This window comes from Camelus ferus, chromosome 2 (assembly GCF_009834535.1).
Source record: "Camelus ferus isolate YT-003-E chromosome 2, BCGSAC_Cfer_1.0, whole genome shotgun sequence".
Classification (NCBI taxonomy): domain Eukaryota; kingdom Metazoa; phylum Chordata; class Mammalia; order Artiodactyla; family Camelidae; genus Camelus; species Camelus ferus.
Window position 1 is genome coordinate 111,756,419 of NC_045697.1, and position 22,305 is coordinate 111,778,723.

Here is a 22,305-nt window from a genome sequence, read left to right on the forward strand (position 1 = left end):
AGTCCCAGTGTGGGGAGTGGAAGGCACGCCGGGGCCTTGAGGACACAGCGCAGCTCCCCCAGCACAGAGCCAGGACCCGGGAGCTGGGCAGGCAAGTGCAGACTCCGCGTGGGGACGGAATCCCCCGGGGGCCTGAGTGGGGACAACTGGGCTCCTCGTCGCTGTGAAGTGTGTTCTTCGTATCACAGGGTTTTTCCTTTTTTTTGTAAATACTATACTCTGTATCTCTCTAGTATTAAGTCTCTGTATTAACTAAATCACATTAATTAACCATTACCAGGCTCTGCTGTCCTAACTGACTACAATTCCTTTCTGTTTGGAAATGTATGTGTTTGAATCCAGGAAAAAACTGGTAAAACACTGCCTATTATGTACATGGTGTTTATCTCCTTAATGCGTGTTCTTTCCCCCGTGTTAGCATTTTCTGGAAGGAGCTGCTGAGCTGTGCGGAGACTGGCCCACGTCTGGATGTGCTGACTGGCCCACGCTGGGGATCCTCACGGCCACCTGGAGCTGGGCTGTCCCTGAAGGAGAGGACGACCTCTCAGGCCTCGATTTCCGGCCACCGAGTGAAAGGGACCAAGGTGCCCAAGGCAGCGGAGGCTCCTGGGGCTCCGGGCCCTGCGGCTGCGGCTGTGGAGGTGAAGGAAGGGGCAGGACTCGGCCCCACTGCACACAGCTCCCTGGGTCCTGGGAGACCCACGGGCGGGCGTGAAGGCCAGAGAGAAGGTGACGGGTCGGAAGCTTGTCCCTGTCCCAGCCCCTGGAGAGCCGGGCTTTTCTGAGGGCGTCTCCCCTGACAGGACCCCTCCCGGCACGATGGCCCTGGCGGCCTCCCTGGCACAGCTGCACGCGGAGGCCAGCTGCCCCATCTGCCTGGACTGCCTGACGGACCCGGTGACCACGGGCTGTGGGCACAACTTCTGTCACGCCTGCCTCCAGCAGCGCTGGGAGGGGCTCCGGGACCTCTTCCCCTGCCCGCTCTGCCTGCAGCCCTGCCCTGAGCGCAGCTGCAGGAGGAACAGCCAGTTAAGCCACCTGGCTGACGCTGTGAGGCAGCTTCCCAGCACGAGGGCCAAGAGGGGCCGGCAGGGGGAGGCCCCCCTGTGTGAGAAGCACAGTCAGGCCCTGAGCCTGTTCTGTGAGGAGGACCTGGAGCTGCTGTGTCCCCAGTGCAGGCTCTCCTCTGAGCACCGCCACCACCCCCTGGTGCCCGTGGAGCAAGCTGCAGTGTGTCACAGGAGGAGGCTCAAGGGCTACCTGGAGCCCCTGACAGAGCAGCTGGAAGCTGCTGAAAAGGGCTTAGAAATGCAAGTCTCCAAGTCATTTGAGTTGGTGTCCAACATGGAGAATCAAAGGAGCAAACTGCACTCTGAAGTTGAACACTTTAAGCGTTTCTTGGGAACAGAGCATGACGAAATTCATGTTAAGCTGCTAAATGAAGAAAAGAGTGTTGTAGACAAAATAACTGGGAAAAAAATCCAAATATCAGACCACGGATCCACGTTGAAAAGTCTGCTTTATGAAATAACCAACAAGTGTTCCCAGACTGACCTGGATTTACTCACAGGCATTGAAAGAATCCACAGAAGCTATGAAAATTTAGAGAGCCCAGCAGCCTTTTGGTCTGAAGTGAAGAAGGAGGTTTTCACTCTCCCCCCACAGTATTTTGGCTTGCACAAAATGATTAGCAACTTTCATGTGCATTTGACGCTGGAGCCTGAAACTGCTCACCAGAGCCTCCGAATTTCACAAGATCAGAAAACTGCAACCTTTCAAAGGATGGAACCAAACTGTGTTCATCCTCCCAAGTGTTTACCTCTTAGCCCGCTGTCCTGAGTTCGGAGGGTTTTGATGCTGGCAGGCATTTTTGGCAGGTAGAAGGCAGAGGCAGTGGGGAATGGTCCTTAGGGGTGTGTAAAGAATCTTTCCCTAGAAATTCTCTTGTGTCACCTTCCCCAAGCAATGGCTGCTGGCAAATTCAGCTCTGGGCAACCACACATGACACACGGGTTTCAGGAAATGCCTGTTGGATTGGCGTTTTTCTGGACTATGATTTGGGAGAAATTTCATTTTACAATTTGAATGATCAATCACATTTATATACATTCAGTGAAATTTTTACATAAAAACTTATGCCCTATTTCTCAATAGACCTTTTTCTAAATCACTTACAATAAGTATAGTTGAAGATGAGCGCTGAGCCACCTTGGGAGACTTTCCGTATGATCCACGTTCTTCCTGTGTTCTTGGCAAGTCCTTGAAATAAAGAGCCTGAGTCCATCTTTGATGTCTGACTGCTGATGTCTTTTCACCCTCAACCTCGGGCCTCCCCTCTGCCCCACATCTGGGCAAGCTGTTAAGACAGCCTTGGCTGAGCAAGGCGGTTCTCACCCAGGAAGGCTCTTCTGCAGAGGAACTCCCTCTGCACTAACTCCCCAAGCTCATGACATTTCTCCCTTCTCAAGACATCCTTGGTTTGGTGGCCGTCCTGACTGCACACAAAGTCTTTGTGAGAGATAATAACCATCTCTTTCCCTTTCAGTATGTTTGTGGCATTAGCAGTCTTGATACAGAGGTACATTTTGAGAACTTGGGTTTTGCCTCAGTGGGTTGACCAGAACACTCCTTAGAATAGTGTACCTAGGTTTTTAGGTATTTGGGTCCCAGGAGGCAGGGTATATTTTTGTGTGTTTTTCAACTACCATGATACAGCTAGTTTTAGACTTTATTTTCTAAAATTATAATACTGTGTTTGTGGTTCCTCTTTTCTCCCAGGAAAGGTTTGGGAATCTATTATAAATTCCTTGACATTTTAATATTTAAAAAAAAATAAATGTTTCATGGTACTGGTTCTTGCCAAATTTCTACCATAAAATATCTAATTTGTCTTTTTGTAAATTGAAGTATAGTTGATTTACAATTTTGTGTTAGTTTTAGTTGTACATCAAAGTGATTCAGTGATATACATATATATATATATTCCTTCTTTAATTATTTCCGTTATAGTCTCTTACAAGATATTGAATGTAGTTTCTGGTACTACACAGTAAAGCCTTGTTGTTTATCTACTTTATAAATGATAGTACATAGCAGTTAATCTTATACTCCAAATCTCTCTCTCCCCTTCCTTCCACTTTGGTAACTATAAAATTGTTTTCTACGTCCATGAATCTGTTTCTGGTTTGCTAATAAGTTCATTTTTACTATTTTTTAGATTCTACATATAAGTGATAAATAGTATTTGTCTTTCTCTGTCTGACTTCACTTAGTATAATAATCTCTAGGGTCTTCCATGTTCCTACAAATTGCATTTTTTCTTTCTTATTTTTGGCTGAGTAATATTCTGTTGCAGATATAGATATATGCTGTATCTTCCTCATCTAGTCATCACTTGATGGACATTTACGTTGCTTCCACATCTTGGCTATTAGAAATAGTATTGCTGTGAACATCGGGTGCATGTACCTTTTCTAGTTAGAGTTTTCGTCTTTTCTGGATATATGCCTAGGACTGAGATTACTGGATCACATGGTAACTCTATTTTTAGTTTTTTAAAGGAGCCCCATACTGTTTTCCATAGTGGCTGCATCAATTTACATTCCCACCAAAAGTGTAGGAGGGTGCCCTTTTCTCCACATCCTCTCCAGCATTTATTATTTGTTGACATTTTGATTATGGCTGTCTGACAGGTGTGAGGAGATACCTCATTTCCATTTCTCCAGTAATTAACAATGTTGATCATATTTCATGTGCCTGATGGCCATTTGGATGTCTCCTTTGGAGATGTGCCTATTTACATCTTCTGCCCATTTTTAAATTACTTTTTTAAATTGAGTTTTACCATCTGTTTCTATTTTTTGGAAATTAAGCCCTTGTCAGTTGCATCATTTGCAAATATTTTCACTCAATCTATAGGTTGTCCTTTGGTTTTGTTTATTGTTTCCTTCATTGTGCAAAAGCATGAAGTTTGATTAGGTCCAATTTGTTTATTTTTGCTTTTATTTCTTCTGCCTTGGGAGACTGCCCTAAGAAAATAATGCTATGATTTATGTGAGAGAATGTTTTGCCTGTGTTCTCTGCTAGTTTTATGGTGTCATGTCTTATATTTAAGCCTTTAAGCCATTTTGAGTTCATGTTCCTGAATGGTGTTAGAGTGTTCTAACTTAATTGAATGGTATGCAGCCTTAAGCTTTTCCTCTTGTCTCCTTTGTCCAGGATTAAAAACCTGTAGGTGTGCAAGTTTCTTTTTGGGCTCTCTGTTGTGTTCCATTGATCAGTATGTCTGCTTTTGTGCCAATACTCCCCTGTGGTGATTACTGTAGCTCTGTAGAATCATCTGAAGTCTAGATGGGTTGTCCCTCCAGCTTCATTCTTTTTCCTCAAGATTGTTTTGGCAATTCTGGTTCTTCTGTGGGTCCATAGGATTTTTTGGGCTATGCTAAATTTTTACTAAAATTTAATATAACTTTAAAAATTTCAAAACACCTAAGTCTATTTGGCATTCACCAGGAAATTGCTAGAAACCATTTCATGCAGTTGCTGATTAAAAAAAAAAATTTAGGGGGAGGGTTTAGCTTAAGTGGTAGAGTGCATGCTTAACATGCACGGGGTCCTGGGATCAATCCCCACTACCTCCTGTAAATATAAACAAGTAAATAAATCCAATTACCTCCCCCTTATACAACAAAAACAATTTTAAAAAAAAAGGTAAAAGAAAAACGTTCATCTTCTTCCTTGAATGGACAGCCATCCAGATGGAGGAAATCCTTAAACCATGTAGTTCGTGTCTCTCTCCATTTTCTGGACTGTTAGTTCTCTAGTGGTGGGGATTCCAGATGGAATCTGTGCATCCAGGGTTCTCGTTCAATGCCCCACCTGCAATTAGAGCTCATAAAAAGTCTGATACATGAGTAACTAAATGAGATGCCTTGTTAGGAGATCAGGAAGCAGGCAGGGTTAGAAATGCACATCTGACAGTCTTCAACCTCTTGTGAATCAAGTTACCAGGAGCAACAGGCAGAACATGTCAGAATTCTCAGTCTCCCAACTGAGAGGTTTGCTCTCAGGCACGCAAGGAAGACTGGACCTGCTGCCCCGCCCACGCTCCTCCCCCAAGGCTGTGTGATGGGGGCTGTAACTGTGCGGTGGACCCTATTCTGCCTGGGAGCCTTGGACCGAAGAACCAAAGATGCCAACTGAGAAGAGAGCTAGGGAAGGAAGGCAGGGAATCACCCACATCTGGAGACACTTAGAAAGGGATGCAAGCAAATGACAAACGGCTTCTTGTTGAGAAGAGAGGAGACAAAGGAAAAGATTCTTTAAGTCTCTGGGTTCAGAAGGTATGCTTACTGTGGGAATAGCTGTTTTCGGAATGCAGTGCAGTGGGTAAAATAACCAGGCTTCTGCGTCTTTGCCTTCTCCACTGCGTCTAGTTTCCCTCCCATGTTACAGATGAGAGAAAGATCATTGCTTGAAATAGAATTAGTTGATCTGTACTTTGTTCTTTCCAAGTTCCAGGCACTGTTTTATGTACTTTGCTTGTATTAAATTACTTAATTGTCATGGCGTTAATATTACAGCCAGCCATGAACTCAATCACCTTGTAAGTGGTTGATTCAAACCAATGACCTGCTTACAATGCTTAGGGGTTTTTTTGTTGTTGCTGTTTTTTCACAAAATTATGTAACATCTTGATTATCATTCCCTTAAGATTGAACCAGAAAATTGTGTGTGTGTGTGTGTGTGTGTGCATGTGTGCTTGTGTAACGTCCTTGAAAGCACTGAGGATAGATTCATGTATAACACACTGGTTCATTTTTCTGGTTGAGGGATCACCATTTCAAGACCCTTTGTCAATTAGGTGATCTCAGCGTATTTCAAAGGGCCATGTGCCTTGCTCTCTTGTGTCAAAAAGCCCTTTTGGGATTTGATCTACTCTGGCGGCTTACTTAATTCTGCACTGAGATTCCCACCCACTACCTCTTGCCATGACCTGACCAGTAAATGTCAGGATCTCTGTGTACTGAGCTCCTTTGCCTGGCTCTCTCGGTGAAATCCAATGTGATAGCCCAATGTGACCAATATTTACCTTCAGTTTCTTCCCAGACTACTCTTCCGTGGCCTTTCGTATCTCTGAATGGGCAGCTCAAATCACCCAAACATCCAAGCCATGAGCCAGGAGCCTCCTTCCACTGGCTCCCTCTTTATAGCCAGTCAGTCACCCATTTGTATATGTCCACTGTGGAATCCACTCACTTCAGCCCAGGTCAGGTCCACAGCATTTCTCATCTGTCCTAGTACAGTAGCTTTCCTTGGGGCCTCCCAGCATCCCTGTCCCACCAGCCCTTGTGGAAAAATGTCAACAGAAATATCTAAGATTCCATGCTCCTGGGTTTGGGATAGGAACCCACTGATCTTTGTTTGAGTCTCCTTTGCAACATCGATCACGCACACCACGCAGAAACCGGAAACTGGACTTCTTCTGAAGACACCTGTGTTCCTCACTGGAGGCACTTTTCTTAGTGCAGTTTTACTGGGGCATCTTAGATAGTCTCCCTTTTTTTCTAGTGCTTCAGATGGGGACTAGGGAACTCAACCATTGAATAAGCTTCACAAAACTCTTCCTGGTCCCTGGGGTATTCTGTTCTTGCACCCAGATACCTGTAGGTCCACGAATGGCCGTGCAGGTACAGTAACATGTTCTAAGTGTGTTTGAAAGTGCTTCAAATACTCTGACAGTCACTGCCTACACTCTAGTGATGAAAGAGAGTACTCCTTATCTAAAGTGAGACCTGGGTGGGGAGGACACAGCTCAACTGGTACAGTCTGCGCTCAGGATGCACAAGGTCCTGGGTTCAATCCGCAGTACCGCCTCTAAAAATAAATAAATAAATAAACCTAATAACCTCCCCTCGCCAATAAAATGTATCATAAAAATAAAATGAGACCTGGCCAAAAAGGTAGAGATTTAAGGTCAGAGCAGCTGTCTTCAGGACAGCTGGGAAATTAAGGGTGTGGGGTGATGCCAGTACTGGAGACAGAGCTCTAGCCTGGCAAGAACAGTGGTGTGTTGAGCACCCCCTCTAGGCCAAGGCCATGGCCACACAGCTAGTAAGTGTGAATCAGGAGTTCAATCTATTTCTTTACATAACATCACATCATTAAAATATAGTCACAGATACCAGACCTAGGAATTCTGCTGGATTTTTTTTCTTGAACCTACAGATTATCATACTAAGTCAAGTAAGTCAGACAGAGAAAGACAAATATTTTATGATATGACTTACAAGTGGAACCTAAAAAAAATGATACAAAGGAAATTATTTACAAAACAGAAACAATCTGACAGAAATAGAAAAGGGAATTATAGTTGCCTAAGAGGAAAGGGGGAGGAGGAATCATGTACAATTTGGATTAAAAGGTAAAATTTCTAGAAATGGAATTTCTGATGCAAACCGAAGGAAAACCTGAAGGGCTTTTACCCTACAGAACTCCTGTACCAATGTACAGCCCCAGCAGCAGGATGTGAGTGTCTGTTCAAACTCTGCCACTCTGGGTGTCATTTAAAAAATACCTTTTGAACAGAATCACAGACATGGAAAACAAATTTATGGCTACCAGTGGGGAAAGGGGGTGGGGAGGGATAAATTGGGAGTTAAAGAGTTGTAGATACTAACTACTATATATAAAATAGATAATCAAGGGGGACCTACTATATAGCACAGGGAACTATACTCAGTATAACATGATAACCTCGAGTGGAAAAGAATCTGAAAAAGAATACATTATATATATATATATATATAAGAATACATTTTATCTATATATATAAAACTGAATCACTTTGCTGTACATCTAAAATATTATAAAATTAAAATTAAAAAAATTTCATTAGGTGGATTTGTCTAGAAAGGGAAACAGGCGAGGAGGCCACCACATGGCACTTCCACGCGGGGAGACTTTTCTGGCATTGGCACCATCTCATTGTTCCCTGAAACACTTTTAAGCAGGATGGCTCTGGAGTGCAGGCCTGTGTGCTCCTGAGTGAGAAAACCTTCCTGCTGTCCTCGGAGTGTATGGCTGTCCTCGCGGACACCAGGGGAACCTTCCCTCTGGGCCCATCGCCCTCCGCGGGGACCACAGCTGCCCGCCTGTGGGGAAGGTGCTGGGATCCTCGGGTCCCACGCTGAGGGTCAGAGTGCACGGACAGGAGCGCTCCACAGGTGTGATGGTGACACAGGAGGGACTGGGCTGTCAGGGAGGGGACGCCATGGAGGCGGTCCTAATACAGTAACTTAGTCTTCTAGGAACACAGAGATTTGAGAAGGGTCAGATCCGGAGGCGGACACTCAGGATTACTGAGGAACCCACAGAACGTCAGCGTCACCAGTGGGACTTCCTAAAACTACATTCAAGGCCTCCTCAAGGCAAACTTCTGATTCACTGCATCCAGGGCCTCCTGCTCTGCTGCCTGTGCTGGCGACTCCCTGGCACAGTCCCTCCCCAACCCGCTCCAGCACCCCCAAGAGCCCCCACCATCTGAAGGGGAGGGGCTGCTCCTGAGAGCTTGTCTGCTGCCTGGGGGTCTGCCACGTGGACAACTGCAGAAAGCCCTTGGAAATGCACAAAGCAGAGATGAGGCCAGACTCCAGAAACACCTCTTTCCAGGGGCAGATGGAATTCCAACAAGCTCTGAAGGGACAGGCCAAGACTGCTGAGCAATTTCACTGGAGAGAAGCAAAGCCAGGACTTTCCAAAGTATTGGATGGTGTCATAAACTAGATCTCTGATGGAATTAGCTAGAGGGGATTAAGGTAGGCGTGTCCCCCAGCATCCACGGACAGAAGATGCAATCAGAGACGAAGATGAGAGGTTCCCAAGGCTGATTGCATCCGAGCTCTGTCCAATGGGAGTGAAGGAGAGGACCCTCCCTCCAGGCTTATAAAGCCCAAGGGGCCACACTCTGGCCCCAGTGTGAACTGAGAACGCTGGCTTTGTCGGGTGCTCAGACCTGCATCGAGGAAGGTCATCTGCTCTGAGAGGAAGAGAGGAGCCCAGAGTCCTGGTGGGGTGGGTGGAGACTGCGCCCGGGCCTTAAGGACACAGAGCAGCTCCCCCAACACAGAGCCAGGACCCAGGAGCTGGGCAGGTGAGAGCAACTCAAATTCCGGGGTGGGGGGGGGGCGGGGACGGAATCCCCTGGGGGCCTGAGTCGGGACAACCGAGCTGCCCTGGGTGCTGGGTGATCCCACCATGGTAGGGGTTGGGGGATGCCGGCCAAGCTGGGGTGGCCTGGGAGGTCTGAGGGTGGGAGGTGCTTACTGGATTCGTTAACAACAGACTCCTGCCAGCTGAGTGGGTGATTCCCTGTGTGCAGAGGAGGACTGGGTTGGGGGAGGGAAGCTCCAGCTGTGGGTGTGGTTGTGGCCTGACCTCTGCCTCTCACCTGGACCACACCTGCGGGAGCCGTGGGCCACTCCCAGGGCCTCCTGCCTGGGGAGCCCTTGTGCCAGGCACCGTGCTCACTGCTGTTCTATTTTCTTTCTCAATATGTGGACTCACTACTTAAGGTTTTATGTACCTACATGTGTGGTTACTTTATGGAACAGAAATACTTGCTGGCTTTTTCATAAGGACATATACACACAGTTTCCTTTTATGTTGTAATCAACTTCCTGGAATTTCTTTTGGTGATAATCACACTGGATTTTAGGTCTTCCAGGGAATTCAACATGATTTTGTTGACTGTTAATGTAGTTTTGAGAACTGTGTTGAGAATAGTCAGGAAATCTATAATTCAGCAACCCAAATGAGGACCAGAAGTAATACAAACACCCTGAAATTCTGTGTCACACCAGTTTCTTGCTGTTCAAAACCAAACTATTCCAGGAGGCCTTGTCATATCTGTACTTAGGCCCACACACAAATGAGAGGGAAGATGAGGACAGTTCCCCATCTTCCCTGTGTCCCTGAAAGGGTGGGGGACCCAGGAAGCGCCCTGAATGGCCCCGGCTCTGAGACCAGGCCTGGACGCTGCCCCCCAGCATCCGAGCACATGGACCCTCTGCTGCCTCCATCTCCCTTCAGTCTCAACCTGGGAGATTTGGGGAGGTTAGTGGAGTTGGCGGGGGAGGCAAGGGGGTTGGAATGGGAGGAGAGCCGGGCAGATGTGAATCAGCTGTGAGAAACAGGAGACGGATCCTCAAGGATCAGAGATCCCCGACATGGAAGGGAAGCTCAAAGAGGAGGGGAGAGGGACGTGGAAGCCAACCCCTGGCATCTGAAGATTCATCTGTGAAGATGTCCTTATGTGTCACCTGGAAGATATTTTTCAATGAAGGTGTCTAATACCGTGGTTACCACTTAAGATAATTATCTAATGTTTTTATAGCATCAGATAGACACCTTCCAAAATGGAGTTGTTACTGGACCCTTTCCAGATTCTTGGAGAGCAATGCCATAAAAATGAATATCATTTCCACAAGACTCTTAGACAAGCAAAGGTTTTTATTATAAGTGATCACTTCTGCACAAGGGAGAAGGCAGGGAAAGCGTGTCTACTCTGGTAGGAGAAGGGGTAAGAGTTGGTTTTATAACAAAATGGGTGGGGGCTGTCTCATGATCAGTGATCATTTCCAGAAATAATCAAAGCTCTTTGCTCAGCAGTAGGTGGCTCCTGCAGACCATCAGGACCAGGGAGCACTTCTGGGAGGGGAAAGGAATGCGTCAGAACGTTCTCCAAGAAAACACAGGAGCAGACAAGGTTAGAAGTTGCAGTTGAGCTTCTGGTCTTGCGGCAGTTAGGTACACTCCTGAGTGTAACTGAGATAAGGTTAATCTTTTAATCCTTTTTTCTTCTTCTGGGACTCATGCCCCAGGGCTTTTGATTTTTAGCCTGCAAAGTGGGTTTTTCCAAGACCATCTGGGGTCCTTTTCCAAAACGGCTGTGCTCTGACTTCCTGTCTCTTTCCCCACAGACTTTATGTCCCGTCATTTTTGTTTTCATTCTTAAACTGTATTTATGTATTTATTTTACAATATCATATTTTTAAATTGAAGTATAGCTGATGTACGACATTATATGTTACAGGTATACAGTGTAGTAATTCACAAGTTTTAAAGGTTATACCCCATTTGTAGTTATTATGAAATATTGGCTGTGTTCCCCATGTTGTACAGCACAGCCTTGAGGCTTATTTTACACCTGATACTCTGTACCCCTCAATCCTCCACCTCCATCTTGCCCCCCCCTTCCCTCTCCCCACTGGTAACCACTAGTTTCTTCTCTACATCTGTGAGTCTGTTTCTTTTCTGTTATATTCACTAGTTTGCTGTATGTTTTTAGATTCCACATGTAAGTGGTATCTTACACTATGTGTCTCTATGTCCCCTCATTCTTAAGGGATCGTTGGAGGCCGCAGGTGGGTCTTCTGCAGTGGCATCAAGGCTGACTTAGGGCCTGGGTGCTACCTGACAGGAAGCAGACAAGTCTCTAACTACCTGGCTTGGATGAGGCCGGGGCTGGGCCACATAGAATATTTGAAATCTCCTGGGATTCTTTGGTAAAACAGGCCTTGTCTATATCCTATACAACATTTACACCTAGCTCTACAAACCAGGGCAACTACACAGAAGACAAGAATCCTAAGTTCAGGTCCCACTGACACGGCTCCTCGAGTCAGAACACAGCCACCCAGAAGGTCCCCTGCCAGCACTGTCGTGCTCTTTAGTGAGGCCAGTTACATGCTTTCCCCCTTGATTTACTGTAAACAAGTGGTATTTCTTGTGTTATTTCTGAACAGTGGTGGTGTTTCTTGGACTAACAACCTGAAGTGTTTTTCTGGCCATTGAGCCTCCATTAGACTGATTTCCAGAAGTAGAGACAAACTGGTTTCTAGAAATAGCTTGTCTTTCAGCATCTAGGCTGTTAAAAGTCTTACTCACTTGGAACAAAAAAGGTTTCCCGTGGGCTGAGTGCTGTAGCAGATTCTTGTCCTTCTGACATTAACAGTTTTATTTTTATAAGTCAGAGAGCACCACGGTTTCACTGAGCCTGCCTTCCTAGCATAACTGTTCTTTCCCCATCACCAGATAGCGTTTCGTACTGGAGTCTCCACGATGGGCCAGGCTGGAGTGTCCTCTGAGCCCTACTGTGTTTAGGGTACAACCAAATACTGCTTTTCAGGGTGGAGCTGAGCACTGACTGGCATCCAGATTTGGGGTTCAGTCTTACCTAACAGAAGCCAGGGGCTCCCCATGGGGAGTATGCATTGTTTTTGAACTGTATTTCCTGTTTCAACCAACAGTACCACTGGGTATAGCCGCTTTTAACTAATTCAGGGAACTGAATTACTCAGGGCGCAAAAATGAAGGTTCCAGTTACCAGTTATCCCATAGTCTTGGGGGACAGTAAGTCTCCCAGGTGAGTCTCTGGCCTTCCGAGGCTGGTAGGGTGGACCATTGTTTGGGTGTCACTTCTGATTTTATAGGTACCTTGTGGCCATAAGGTTGCAGTTGGCAGTTGCTAGCAGATACTGTTCTGAGAACAGTTGGTGGTGTCCTTAAATGTGCTGTAGCTGAGAAATTCAGATTCTCGGTAACACCAGGAAAGTGTGTGAGACCTCGTCCACAGTGGCCATCCAGCTCTATTTTGAATGTTTTAGCCACAGTTACTCTGCTTTAATTTTTAAATGTACTTTTTCTTTAAATGGTTAAAGCAGATGTACAATGCATGTTTAATTGGCCACAAACAAACTGTTTTGGTTAGTCTAAAGTGACAAAAGATTTTAAAAGGAATTATAGATCACTTAAAGGCAAAGTAATTGCCAAAATCTGTTATCAAAAGCAGTATTCTAATAAAACTTTGTTCTTTTAACAGAAAGATAAAACCAAACTCCCGTCTTCTATCAGCTTACTTTTAAGAACACATTTCATTTACCTAATTAAATGCAATCGAATCTTAACCAACGTTGACCATGTACAGAACTCTTCTCTCAAGGCTCCTTTTCCACACGCTTTCCATCACTTTTATCCACCTTTAGGATAAAACTATTCCCCTCTTTTTCTCCAACAAATGTATTTCCACTTTTCACATCTTCTACCATCAACAATATATTTCCTACTTTTTTACACACTGAAATGCTTCCTTTATTGTTTTAGTAACTTCAATTGCACATTATAATTTTTAACCCTTAAAAAAAAAAACCTTAATCTCTAGTGAAAACCAAGAAGCAAGCAAATACAACCTGTTTGTCCTGCCAGAATTTCCTGATTAGCAAACAACATATTCCATAACCTCTAAAAACATACTTTTATTTCATAGCATAATTTCCCTTTTTAATGTGGTGCCAGTTGCGTGTCTAATAAACCCAAACATCTTTAGATTTTTTTTTTCTCTCACAAGAAGGCAAAAGGGGGCAAACTTAAACTTAACAGTAAATGTTTCAATATTTTATCTTAATTAAAATGATCTAGACCTTTTCTTTTTGATGGCTTAAGTATATTATCTTGATAAAAATGACCCAGGCTTTTTAGGAATTTTGATCAATTAACTTAATTTAGCAAAACTCTCTAAGGTTTCAAGTTACTAAGAATCTGGAAAAGCTAAAACATTTTTTCTAAACAGTTTATCTAAAAGCTTTTACATTATTTATCTCTATTTTATTACTTAAGACAGTATTGTCATACTGAGTTAATTTTCTTGCTGGCATTTTTCAACATACATAAAGTGAGTTTATTGACTTTCAGTAAACCTGGGTACAATAAAAGTAATATACTTAATAATGATGACTTTAAAGATGTCTGTATTAATTAACAAACCTTAATTCTAATACTAGATAGTAATTTAAATACTGAATATTCACCAGATCATGTGAACCTGAAATTTATTTTGGTTAATTTTTTTTTTTTTTTGTATTTAGAAATGTTTGATTTGTAAGCCCTTACCTTTTTTTAAAAAATCCAATTGAAAAGAGCTCCTTTGCAAAACAAATTTCCCTTTTTGTAACAATAAACAACATGCAAATGGAAAGATAAGAAATCATGACCACCCATGTTATGGCAATTTACCTGCAAGGTGTAAGACCAAAATTAACAGTTGGAATAAGTTAAATTTACTTACTTGAGTTTAAAAAGCCTCTTTCCTGCTTCTTTTCCTTTGGTTTGAAGTTTTACTAAATAACCCATTGCTTTACTCTCAGGCAACGTGGGCTGTGCTTATTTTTTAAGGACATGATGAGATCTGTAACTTCAGGGTTTCTCCTAGGAATATTTTTGTTCCCTCAGGGTCAAAATTATGGGGAAAAAAAGAAGTGTTTTATCAAGCCAAACTTTTTAACCTGTATATACAAAAAGAATCAGTTTTGGGTTTTTTTTTTTTTTTTTTGCATGCCGAGTTTAAAGAATATTACGGCTACTTAATGTTAAGGAAAAAAGTATCTTCTTCCTAAGCGTAATTAAAGCTCTCCCAGTTTTTGCAAAATACACCCTATGGAACAAGAGCAGGATGGAACAGGGCTCTCATTTCCCATTGTTCTTTCAAGAGGCTGGTGTGACCAGAAACAGACAGGTCAGGACTAAAGCCCTGTTTCTTTCACCCCAGAACTGAAAGCTCTGTGGGCAGCGATGCCTGGTCAGAGGCAGCAGTCAGCACTGTCCCTGAGACAGAAGTGCTCAGGTAGCTGCTGGACAGAATCCCAGAGCCACTGGCCAGGGGCCAATGCTCCACAGGCAACAGGCCCAATTAACATGGAGCCCAGGACAAAAGTGGTCCCCAGTTACTCCCAAAGACCTGCTCTAACAAACCCCAGGCCACTGGCCACTGCAGAGAGCACTGCTGCCTCAGACCTTGACCTTCCCATCAATTTTTAACAATATACACTGTAGACCAGGTCCAATCCCTGCTTCATTATATGTAACAGTCTATACCACTCACTAAGCAGACAAGGAGAGAAATCACAGGAGTACATGGCTCAGAAATGTTCCCAGGTGGGGAATAACTGATTTTCCCAGAAATAGCAGTGAGCTGAGAGCAGTCTGTAGCCTCTACGGCTCCACTGACTTACATAGTCACAAAGGTCCTCTCCCCACAAATACTGACTTTGCTTAGAAAAATAGCATTGGGGCTTACAACGTGAAGTCAAACAAGGACAGTCATCCAGGTGCACCACAGTCAAAGAGACATGCAGAGGGGAAGCAATTCCAATGGTGCCTGAACCAACCCCTGGGGATCAGTCTTGGATTTTCAGATTCAGGCCAACCTTCCCAGTCAGCAGAATAGAAAATTGAAGAGAACAGACCAGACACAACAGAGCAGATGAAGGACTCCCGCCTCCTTGCTAAGAAAAAAAAAAAAAAAAAAAAAAGGGAAAGGAAAAGAAGGGGAGTAAGAGAAAGAGAAGAAAGGGGAGAAGCCACGCCTGCCTGTGACAGATGGACCAAAGCCAAAGCCCCGGCAGGGTAGCAGCCGCCCCAAGGACACTGAAACAACAGCGCTTCAGGCAGCTCTGCCCTCTGCCCCAGAAGGAATCTCCTCCTCTGGGATCCCGGGAGCCTGGGGGCCCAGAGAGGTCCTGGCTCAGCCTCCCTCCTAGAAGGGCTCCCCATCTTACGTCACTAGGCCCTTTCCAGATTCTTGGACAGCAATACCAGAGAAATGACTATCATTTCCACAGGACTCTTAGGCGAGCAGAGCTTTGTATTAAAAGAGATCCCTTGTGCACAAGGGAAAAGGTGGAAAAACGTTACACCTCCTCGAGCAGAAGGGGCAAGTTTTGCTTTTATAACAAAAAGGGAGGGGTTTGTTTCACGATCAGACATTTCCATAATGTGTCAAACTTCTTTGATCAGCACCAGAAGGCTCCCCAGTGACTATCAGGAATGGGGAGTGTTTCTGTGAGGGGGGAAAGGAGGCATGAGAATTTTCTGCAGGAAAACACAGGGACAAAAGGAACAGGAAATTGATAGTTGAACTTCTTGTCTTGTGGCAATTATGTGCACTTGTTAGTGTCACAGAGATAAAGTTATTCTTTAAGCCTGTTTCTTTTTTGTTTCTTTGCTTCTAGGACTCAGGCCCCCAGGGCCTTTGTTCTTGAGCCTAAAGGCATGCTTTGCTCAAATTGCTTCTGGGGTCCTTATCCAAAATGACTGTGCTCTTCTCTTCCTGTCTCAGAAAGAAAGTATTGTTATCAAGTATTTGAAATGGCAGCCAACTCAGGTCAGTTACTTGTAATGGTAGGTCCGGCTTTGGGTTTGCTGTAATCCCAGCGTTTCCCTAAGAGACAGAGACAGAAAGGATCTGGACCCTTGGATTAGAGGGAGAGTGTGGCTCACAGAAGGGAGAGGAGCTGGCCTGTTGCCTGGGGCAGGAGCCCACTGGGAACAGTGGCTGGTGACCCTTGTGAAACTGTATCCACACAGAATATGTTCAGCCTGTAAAATAACAGATACAGAGTAGAGCAATGTATTCCTTTCCAAGGGATGCCATGCAGAACACCGCACATAGCTGGGGTGACTTCAACAATAGACACTGATTCTGTCACAATTCTGGAGGCTGGAAGCTGCTGATCAAAGGGCCAGGAGGTTCACTTACCCCTGAGCCCTGGCTCGGGGGCTCCCAGGGGGCTGCTTCCTGCCTGGGACCTCCTTTCCTCCGTGGGTGCCTGTCCTGGACGTCTCTTCCAAGGTGACCAGTCAGTGTTGAACTAGGGCCTCTCCCCAGCAGCCTCATTTTAACTTAATCAACATTTTACAGCCCTTCTCACCACAGAGTCCCATTCCGATGTGCTGAGATTTACAGATTCAATATAGGAACTGTGCATGGGGGGAGGGGAGGACACACGGTTCAGCCAACATGTCCCATGTTCACATCCAGTGAGTCTCCCCCACCCTTCCCTGCTCCTCCTCACTGTGAAGCCGGTCCTGGTATCACAGGGTTTTATATGTAAACAGTGTACTGTGTAGCTTTCCTGTTGAGTCTCTTTTCATTAACAAAATCACATTAATTAACCATTACCAGGCTCTGCTGTCCTAACTGACTACAGTTGCTTTTTGTTTGGAAATGTATGTATTTGAATCCAGGAAAAAAAAAAAAAAAACTGGTAAAACACTGTCGATTATGTACATGCTGTTTATCCCTTTAATGCGTGTTCTTTCCCCCGTGTTAGCATTTTCTGGAAGGAGCTGCTGAGCTGTGCGGAGACTGGCCCACGTCTGGATGTGCTGACTGGCCCACGCTGGGGATCCTCACGGCCACCTGGAGCTGGGCTGTCCCTGAAGGAGAGGACGACCTCTCAGGCCTCGATTTCCGGCCACCGAGTGAAAGGGACCAAGGTGCCCAAGGCAGCGGAGGCTCCTGGGGCTCCGGGCCCTGCGGCTGCGGCTGTGGAGGTGAAGGAAGGGGCAGGACTCGGCCCCACTGCACACAGCTCCCTGGGTCCTGGGAGACCCAAGGGCGGGCGTGAAGGCCAGAGAGAAGGTGACGGGTCGGAAGCTTGTCCCTGTCCCAGCCCCTGGAGAGCCGGGCTTTTCTGAGGGCGTCTCCCCTGACAGGACCCCTCCCGGCACGATGGCCCTGGCGGCCTCCCTGGCACAGCTGCACGCGGAGGCCAGCTGCCCCATCTGCCTGGACTGCCTGACGGACCCGGTGACCACGGGCTGTGGGCACAACTTCTGTCACGCCTGCCTCCAGCAGCGCTGGGAGGGGCTCCGGGACCTCTTCCCCTGCCCGCTCTGCCTGCAGCCCTGCCCTGAGCGCAGCTGCAGGAGGAACAGCCAGTTAAGCCACCTGGCTGACGCTGTGAGGCAGCTTCCCAGCACGAGGGCCAAGAGGGGCCGGCAGGGGGAGGCCCCCCTGTGTGAGAAGCACAGTCAGGCCCTGAGCCTGTTCTGTGAGGAGGACCTGGAGCTGCTGTGTCCCCAGTGCAGGCTCTCCTCTGAGCACCGCCACCACCCCCTGGTGCCCGTGGAGCAAGCTGCAGTGTGTCACAGGAGGAGGCTCAAGGGCTACCTGGAGCCCCTGACAGAGCAGCTGGAAGCTGCTGAAAAGGGCTTAGAAATGCAAGTCTCCAAGTCATTTGAGTTGGTGTCCAACATGGAGAATCAAAGGAGCAAACTGCACTCTGAAGTTGAACACTTTAAGCGTTTCTTGGGAACAGAGCATGACGAAATTCATGTTAAGCTGCTAAATGAAGAAAAGAGTGTTGTAGACAAAATAACTGGGAAAAAAATCCAAATATCAGACCACGGATCCACGTTGAAAAGTCTGCTTTATGAAATAACCAACAAGTGTTCCCAGACTGACCTGGATTTACTCACAGGCATTGAAAGAATCCACAGAAGCTATGAAAATTTAGAGAGCCCAGCAGCCTTTTGGTCTGAAGTGAAGAAGGAGGTTTTCACTCTCCCCCCACAGTATTTTGGCTTGCACAAAATGATCAGAACCTTTCAGGTCCATTTGACACTGGAGCCTGAAACTGCTCACCACAGCCTCCAAATTTCACAAGATCGGAAAACTGCAACTTTTCGATGGATGGAACCAAACTGTGTTCATCCTCCCCAAGTGTTTACTTCTTACCCCGCTGTCCTGAGTTCAGAGGGTTTTGATGCTGGCAGGCATTTTTGGCAGGTAGAAGGCAGAGGCAGTGGGGAATGGTCCTTAGGGGTGTGTAAAGAATCTTTCCCTAGAAATTCTCTTGTGTCACCTTCCCCAAGCAATGGCTGCTGGCAAATTCAGCTCTGGGGAACCACCCGTGACACACGGGTTTCAGGAAATGCCTGTCGGATTGGCATTTTTCTGGACTATGATTTGGGAGAAGTTTCTTTTTACAATTTGAATGATAGGTCTCCTTTGTATATATTCAGTGACATTTTTACAGAAAAACTTATGCCCTATTTCTCTATTAGACCTTCTTCTAAATCACTTACAATAAGTATAGTTGAAGATGAGTGCTGAGCCACCTTGGAAGACTTTCTGTATGATCCACGTTCTTGCTATGTTCTTGGTAAGTCCTTGCAATAAAGAGTCTGAGTCCATCTTTGATGTCTGACTGCTGATGTCTTTTCACCCTCACCCTCGGGCCTCCCCTGTGCCCCACATCTGGGCAAGCTGTCAGGACAGCCTGGAGGCTCCTTCACTGGGCTAAGCAAGGCGGTTCTCACCCAGGACGGTCCTGGCTACAGAGGAGATTTCCCCAGCAACAAACCCCTCAGACTAGTGGCTTTTCTCTTTTCTCTGAAGACACTTCTGGACCAGTGGCCGCCCTGATTTCACACAAGGCCTCAGTGAGTGGTAATAAACGGTATGTTGTGGCAGTCTTGACACAGGTAAATTTTGAGTGGCTGGGGTTTTGCCTCAGTGGGTTGACCAGAGCACTCCTTAGAATATCGTTTGATTCCAGTTTTTCAGATATTCGGATCCCAGGGGGCATGCTACATTCATCTTTGTTTTTCAAGTATCAGAAGACAGGTAGTTTTAGCCTTTGTTTTTTAAAACTGTATTTGTGATTCCCATTTCTCCACAGAAAGGTGTGGGTGGGATTCTGTTACAAATTCCTTGAAATTTTTAGTTACAAAAATAATGTTTCACAACCGGTTCTTCTGAAAATTTCTACCACAAGACATCTAATTTGTCTTACATTGCAGTGAATGTCAGTGAATGTTGAAAAATAATACATGTAGATCGACATGGACAACTATGAAAAAGCTCTCTGAAATGCATGGTTTTAGCTATTGTAAGTAAATGGCAGGTGCAAATGGGTTCATTAAAATGTCCTTCCTAACAAAGTTAAGGACCTTCACAACAGAGTAAAGGATGACTCTCTGATAGGAACAACTGAAGGAAATTTGTGATCTACACATGGGTTTTGAGGCCATGGCACTAGTTTATACAGACAAATTTGGATTTGAAGTCAGGTCCTGCAAAATCTCCAGTAACAGGACCTAAATCTTTTGCCAAATAATATCTCTGTACGATTAAATAACGTGATTGCCACAGACACAAACATATTAAAAATAAAGCATAAATTGACTATTAATTTATCACCTATCAGGTTTATCTGTGAAATTATTATTACTTTACACCCACACTTTCAAGGGAAATCTGAAATTTAGGTTTGCTTGTTGTAATTTTGTCATATTTCCTGTTTTTAACCCAATGATCATTTTTTGCAAGGGTCAGCAAATAAGTTTCCTTTCCTTTTTTTTTTTCTTGTAGCTCTAGATAATAGGTATATCTATTAATAGGTAAATGTGGTATATACAGTGTGGTATACTTTTAAAAATACTGATTAATATTGATTATTTTTAAAAGTTACCTGATTATAGTACAAATATAAAAATTACAGTATATAAGGTCATAATGGTCTCCCACTATGCTGGATCTCCCAGTCACATATTTTTACTTTTCACAGATAAACATTTCCTAGATCTTCATGTATACCACACATATTTTAAACACATATGTACTAACACAAACACATCCACACATTCAAATGGTGGTATATTACACACCATTATGATTGTTTTTCATTTTTATTTTGTTTACACCTTTACATTATTTTGGAAATTGATATTTCAATACATATAAATGGTCATTCTACTTAAAGCATCATCAGTCCAATTTGGATGCACTATAATTCACTTAAGCAATCCTCCAATGATAAACTTCACTTGTGACAGTATTTTCTCAAAATCAGTAGGACAACAAATAACCTTGGGTATCTATCTTTCACATGTATGGGACACCACTTTATGAAAAATTCCTTAAAATCTCAGAATCCTTAACACAGCATTCTAGGCCTCGCTGCTACAAATCAATCAGCACTGTCCTGAGATGAAGCCTGTTAGTCATTATTGGCATAGCAAGTAATCCATATAATTTAATGTCCATTTCCTTCTCAAAAACAAACAAACAAAAGATTTCAGGAGATACCTGTCGGATTGGTGTTTTGGATTGCTGAGTCAATGGTACACGCTGCATTTCCAATGCTCATACTGGCAGATTGCCCCGTGAGTAGGATATTGGCAAACTACTGCCTGCAGACTGAATCCAGCCCAGTACGTGCTTTGGTAAAAAGGGCTGAATTGGAACACGGCAGGCCATTATTTGCTGTATTATCTATGGCTGCTTTCATGCTACAGTGGCAGCACTGAGTAACTGCCAAGAGATCATATATACTATATAAAAAATTCTTAAAGAATATTAAGTTACTCTCTCCCTCAAAAGTCTCTAAGGACCATTTCATAGACTACAACAATGCCTATCATGGCCTTGTGACCCTACCAAAAAAAAAAAAAAAAAAAAGGTTGGCTCTCCCTCTAACTCACCTCTCTGATCTCACTGTTAACTTTTTCCACTTCACTGACTTCCTCTATGTGTTGGCCTCCTTGCTGTCCCGGGCTTGCCAATCCCATCCCCATAACATTTGCTCTAGCCATTCATTCTGCAGTGCTCCACCAATGCTATTCCCTCATCCAGTTTTGCATTCTTTATTCTCTAAGACGCCTACCCTGACCGCCAGTCTTCACGGCTGACCCTTTCCCACACACAGTACTCTCGTGCTGTTGACACTGATCAGCTTCTCCCTGTTCCTACAGCACTTTCTCAGCCTGAAAGAACTGTAGCAATCATTTATTATTTGATTGTCTTTTTTCTCCATTCTAGAAGTACACTGCTCCAGGACAGGAATCTTTTCTTTTGCTCAGCTAGTACAATTCTGGATTGAAGGTATCTGCTTAGTTTTATATGTCAGTGTTGCTGGGCCTTGGTGCCCATACATGTTGTCAAATAGTATTCTAGCTGTTTCTCTGAGACTGCATTTGGATGAGGTTAACATTTAAATTGGTGGACTTTAAGCAGACTGCCATCCAAAGTGTGGGGGAGCCTCACCCAATCTGAATAGAACAGAAGACTGACCTACAACGAACAAGAGGGAGTTCAGCCAAAGGATGACTTTCGGATTTCAGCTGCAGCCTAGAGTCTTCTCTGGTTAACAGTATACGTCCTATTGCTTGTTTCTCTGGAGAATCCTGACAAATGGAGTATCTCAGAATTCAGCAAGATAAATGAACAAACAAAACTCAAACTTTTAGGAATAAAAATATTTAAACACTATAAAAAAAATCAGTATCCAAAGTATCAAGGATCAGACTGGTATCACACTTCTCAAAAACAACGATAATGAATTATATGGAAACATTTTCATCACAACACTCCAAAATGAAGAGAAACAAGCAGGAAGATACAGGATTAAACCAATAAGGAATCCAAGATTGGAGGACAAGTCCCAGGATAGTGGGGTGGGATGA

General features: G+C 44.6%; 2 protein-coding genes across 2 annotated transcripts; both read left to right on the forward strand.

The window, feature by feature from the left end:
- The first annotated feature begins 729 nt into the window (after positions 1-729).
- LOC106729836 (putative tripartite motif-containing protein 61) lies at positions 730-1,839 on the forward strand. The gene has a single exon (XM_014560645.2). The coding sequence runs from the start codon at positions 820-822 to the stop codon at positions 1,837-1,839; it is 1,020 nt and encodes a 339-aa protein (XP_014416131.1). The 5' UTR covers positions 730-819.
- Positions 1,840-17,103: 15,264 nt separating this feature from the next.
- LOC116659290 (tripartite motif-containing protein 60-like) lies at positions 17,104-18,952 on the forward strand. Its single transcript, XM_032466736.1, has one exon. It carries the CDS (start codon positions 17,567-17,569, stop codon positions 18,950-18,952), a length of 1,386 nt encoding a protein of 461 aa, XP_032322627.1. The 5' UTR covers positions 17,104-17,566.
- Positions 18,953-22,305: the final 3,353 nt, after the last annotated feature.